This window comes from Carlito syrichta, unplaced genomic scaffold, assembly GCF_000164805.1.
Source record: "Carlito syrichta isolate Samal-C Ts95f unplaced genomic scaffold, Tarsius_syrichta-2.0.1 Scaffold131072, whole genome shotgun sequence".
Taxonomy (NCBI): domain Eukaryota; kingdom Metazoa; phylum Chordata; class Mammalia; order Primates; family Tarsiidae; genus Carlito; species Carlito syrichta.
In genome coordinates this window covers 43,223-48,428 of record NW_007075168.1, presented here as the reverse complement: position 1 = coordinate 48,428, position 5,206 = coordinate 43,223, and the positions used below count along the sequence as shown (strand labels likewise).

Here is a 5,206-nt window from a genome sequence, read left to right as displayed (position 1 = left end):
TGTATTTTTTGAGTTGGAGTCTCACTCGGTCACTCAGACTGGAGTGCAGTGGCCGGGGGGCAGCCTTGACCTGCTGGGCTCCGGCGATCCTTCCGCCACAGCCTTCCGAGTAGCTGGAATTACAGACATGCGCTACCACGCCTGGCTGATTTTTTGATTTATTGTAGAGATGAGGTCTCGCTGCCCAGGCGGGTCTCGAACCCGCGGGCTCAGGCAATCCACTCACCTCAGCCTCCCAAAGGTGCAGGATTACAGGCTGAGCCACCGAACCTGACTTAAAGCTACTATATTAGACTAAGGAAATCATGTCTGAAAATACAGTAGTTTTGTCTTCAGCAGGCACATGGCTATACTTTGTGTGCAAATATTCCAAGTAAGAGAAAAGACGAGCCCTACAATACAGCTTTCCACAGAAATAACTATGACCTATAGTAACGGCAAATGCACAAGAAGCCCACACAAACAAACCTCAGCTGCTCCATCAGCAGCCTTTTTCAGGCCCCATCCGGCACTGGCCCAATCGTCAGCCACGCTCCGATCAGCACAGATGATAAAATTGTCAAAAAAGATGTCAGAGGTCATGGACCATAGCTCCAAGCCAACAGCGCTGAAGGGAGTCATTCTGAAAGGTTCCAAATCTTCAAAGAAATCGGGATTTGGTATTTTTCTGGGTTTCCAGATTCCCTAGAAAAACATGTTTTAAAAAATTACTTCAGATAATGACCATCAAGCATTTATGATGAGCTTACTGTAGGGTGAATTCTCCATATCGATAGAGATAAATGCTGACTTAGTGAAGCTGAAATGAACAACATGAATAAAACAATAAGTGCTACTGATGTCTGACACACCCTGCTGTGAAGATTTCTGGACTCCAGTTACTTTCAGTTTCTAATACCATCCATGACCTTGATCCAAACCAACACCTCACTGTGCCTGGCACACCAACAGCCTCCACTCTTACCACCTGCTGGTGGGAGTGAAGTCAGTACAGACGTTTTCAGTTGTGATTGATTGATTGATTGAGTTGGAGTCTCACTCTGTCACCAAGGCTCGAGTCCAGTGGCACGTTCATGGCCACCCCAGCATCAACTTGCTGGGCTCCGGCGATCTTTCCACCTCAGTGCTCCAAGTAGCTGGGAACTACAGGCATGCACTACCATGCCCGGCTAATTTTTTCTTTTTTTTTTTTCTGAGTTGCACTCTCACTCTGTCGCCCAGACTGGAGTGCAGTGGCTGCTCCCGGCCACTGCAGCCTCGACCTGCCGGGCTCCAGCGATCTTTCTGCCTCAGCCTTCCAAGTAACTGGAATTACAGGCAGGTGCTACCACGCCCGGCTGATTTTCGATTTATTGTAGCGATGAGGTCTCCTCAAGTTGCCCAGGCGGGTCTCGAACCCATGGGCTCAGGCAGTCCACTCACCTCAGCCCCTCAAAGTGCAGGGCTTACAGGCTGAGCCACCAAGCCTAGCCTCAGTGGTGACTTAAAATAAAATGAACATAACCTTCAACATCACTCCACTTCTAGATAACTCAGAGAAGTAACACATATGCCTAGAAATGTACAAGGATAATTACTGCTAAGTATAGCGGCTCATGTGTAATCCCAGCACTTGGGAAGGCTGAGGTAAAAAGACAGGCTGAGCCCAGGAGTTCAAAGCCAGCCTGGGCAACATGGTGAGACCTAGCCTACAAAAAAACTAAAGACTAGCTAGGCGTGGTGACGCATGTCTATAGTCCCAGCTATTGGAAAGGTTGAGGTGGAAGGATCACCCGAGTCCAGCAGGTTAAGACTGTGGTAGCTGTAAGCATGCCACTGAACTTCAGCCCGGGCGACATAGTGAAACCTTGTCTCAAGCAAAATAAAAATAGAAGAGAAAAAAGGGTCTCCAATTCCACAGGAAACCCTGAGCTCCACAACCGTACTACCTGCATCCTCGCCAGCAGCTGAGCCTCAGCCTTTATGTAGCTGAAGATAGTGAGGCCAATCAGTGAGCTGAAGTGACATGGTCAAGGAGCCAACTCATGCCACAGTCTGCAATCACGATGTAACAGACCAAGCAGCCTGGGGTACAGATCCCATGACTGATGCACCCCTGCCACCCACTCTACCAGGGTGCCCAAAGCAAGTTTCCCATGTCTCTTCTTTTTGTATTTAAACATAGTTACAAAGCAATTATGAAAACTATTCTCTCTACTTTCAAGGTTTAACTTTGTAACACCTAAACCATTAAGCGTTCTCTCAACTTATGAAGTTTACTGTCTACTTTTTAAAAATTTTCTAAAAAAAAAAGCCCAAAAAACAAATTTCCTCCTTCTAACATAATAGCATGAATATAATGATCAACTGGCAGCCTCACTGCAGACAAAATTTCTGTGTGAACACAAACAGATCGATGAAGGACACTCGACCCTCAAGAAGCACAAACCTGGTAGTTGGGGTTGTCAATCATGGGAGCCTTCCACTTGCCCTTATAATTAGGGTTGTCAATCAGAGGTCGCTGCCAGACGCCACACCCAGGGGCTGACTCACATTTTGGGTTGGCAATCTGAGGAGCCTCCCATTCTCCATCCATGTCTTCATCCCTGTGGGGATATAAATAGGAAATTACAGATGGGATCTACCACGCAGGACTACGGGCAGCTGGCTGGCCCACTCTCCAGAGATCCTATGGAAATGTCTCCACGGGTCACACTACAGAAGACCCTCTTCTCCTGTTTCTGTATTTCTAGCAACAACAGTGTTTCACAACAGATGCATTTTTTTAGAAAGATGAAAATATAATTAAATGTGTCAAGCTGTACCCTTACATTTGGGGACTTGGCTATATTTAAGTATTGCGTTTGACTTAATTAAAAAAACAAACAGGTACCACCTCATCAACAAGGGTACCTACATAATGAACATGTGTATACCTAACCCTGAATTGTATCCCACATCTTTCAAAATAATAAATAAATTAATAAAAAAATAAACGGGTAATTTAAAAAGTTAACTGAAGCTCGCACCAATCCTCAGGCTTCTCTGCATCTGGATCAGGTATATATTCAGGCTCATCATCTAACCAGCCTTCTGGTTTTGTGGCTTCTTCATCTGGAATCTTAGCAGGGGCATCTTCATCCCTTAAACACAGGAGAAAAAGCCTGTTAAGACAGCACTGGCCAGAAAGTGACAAGGTACTCCCACTTTGTGAACTGGAAACAAAGCATTCTAAAAATATACAGTTCATACTTGATCTCAAAATTTAAGTAATTCACCCTAGAAGATATTTGCAGGTCATATATCTTGTAAGGACCAAGTAAAAAGAACTTTTTGGCCGGGCTCGGTGGGCTCGGTGGCTGAGCCTGTAATTCCAGCACTTTGGGAGGCCGAGGTGAGTGGACTGCCTAAGCCCATGGGTTCGAGACCCACCCGGGCAACTTGGCGAGACCTCATCTCTACCATAAATCAAAAATTAGCCAGGCATGGTAGCACACGCCTGTAGTTCTGGCTACTTGGAAGGCTGAGGCGGAAGGATCGCCGGAGCTCAGCAGGTTGAGACTGTGGTGGCCAGGCGCTTGCCACTACACTCTAGTCTGGGTGACAGAGTGAGACTCCAACTCAAAAAAATACAACAACACAACTTTCAACTCAGTAATTAAAAGGCAACTAAAAACCCAATTAAGAAAGCAACAGAGCTGGGCTCGGTGGCTCGGCCTGTAATCCTGCACCTTTGGGAGGCTGAGGTGAGTGAACTGCCTGAGCCCACGGGTTCGAGATCCACCTGGGCAACTTGGAAAGACCTCATCTCTACAATAAATCAAAAATTAGCCGGGCATGGTAGCGCGCACCAGTAGTTCCAGCTACTTGGAAGGCTGAGGCGTAAGGATCGCCGGAGCCCAGCAGGCGAGGCTGCGGTGGCCGGGAGCGGCCACTGCACACTCCAGTCTGGGTGACAGAGTGAGACTCCAACTCAAAGAAAAAAAAAAGAAAGCAACAGGAGAGCACAGTGGCTCACACCTGTAACCCCAGCACTTTGAGAGGTTGAAGCCAGAGGTTTGGCTGAGGTCAGGGGGGTTTGAGACCAACCTGGGCAACGTGGTGAGAACTCGTCTCTACAATAAATTTTTAAAAATTAGCCAATTAGCCAGGCATGGTGGCACATGACTATAGTTCCAGTTACTTGGAAAGCCGAGGCAGAAGGATTGTCTCGGTCTAGCAGGTCAAGACTGCGGTGGCCGTGAGGGTACCACTGCAACTCCACCCTGAGTGACAGAGTGAGACATCGACTCAGAAAAAAAAAAAAGATGTTCACCATCACTAGACATCAGGAAATAAGGAAATGCAAAACCAAACCTCAAAACCAATTCACATCCACTAAGATGGCTCTAATACCAAACTGATAAAAAAAAAAAAAACAACAAGTGCTAGCGAGGATGCAGAGAAATCGTAACCCTTGTACACTGCAGGTAGAAAAGTAAAGTGGTGCAGCTGATTTGGAAAAGTTTGGCAGTCCATCAAAGTTAAACAGAGCTACCATATGACCCAGCAATTTCTCTTTTAGGTATATACCCAAGAGACATGAAAATAAGTGCTTACACAAGAGCTAGTAGAGGAATGTCCATAGCAGCATTACTTACAACCATAGCCAAAAAGGGGAAACAACCTAAATGTGCATTAACGAAGTGCGATGGGACCTTAGACAGTGGAGTATGATTCAGTCTTGACAGAAATGAAGTCCTGATGCTTCACCGCGGAGGAGCCTTGAACATGGGTGCTAAGTGACACTTGCCAGACACACGAGGCCACTGTATGAGTTCATTTATATGAAATAAACAAATCCAGAGAGGCAGAAAGCAGATTAGTGGCTGCTAGGGGCTAGAGGAAGGAGGAATCGGAGCGACTGCTTAATGGGCACAGGTTTCTTCTTGGGTAATAAAGTCAGTTAAGAAATACAATACAGCCAGGCTCGGTGGCTCAGCCTGTAATTCCGAGCCTTTGGGAGGCTGAAGTGAGTGGATTGCCTGAGTCCGCGGGTTCGAGACCGCCTTGGCAATGAAACCTCATCTCTACAATAAATAAAAAAAAATCAGCCGGGCGTGGTAGCGCGTGCTTATAATTCCGGCTACTCAGAAGGCTGAGGCGGAAGGATCACTAGAGCCCAGAAGGCGAGGCTGCGAGCGGTCACTGCACTCCAGTCTGGGTGACCGAGTGAGACTCCAACTCC

At 46.8% G+C, this 5,206-nt stretch overlaps 1 protein-coding gene across 3 annotated transcripts in view; it reads right to left on the bottom strand.

The window, feature by feature from the left end:
- CANX (calnexin) overlaps window positions 1–5,206 on the bottom strand; it is a 20,518-nt gene that overhangs the window by 6,111 nt on the left and 9,201 nt on the right. For all 3 annotated transcript variants that reach the window (XM_008049267.2, XM_021708146.1, XM_021708147.1), the window contains 3 exons: window positions 3,009–3,122; window positions 2,429–2,585; window positions 469–684 (listed from right to left, as the gene is read on the bottom strand). In XM_008049267.2, coding sequence (XP_008047458.1) covers window positions 469–684; window positions 2,429–2,585; window positions 3,009–3,122 — 487 coding nt within the window. The remainder of the gene's footprint in view (window positions 1–468; window positions 685–2,428; window positions 2,586–3,008; window positions 3,123–5,206) is intronic.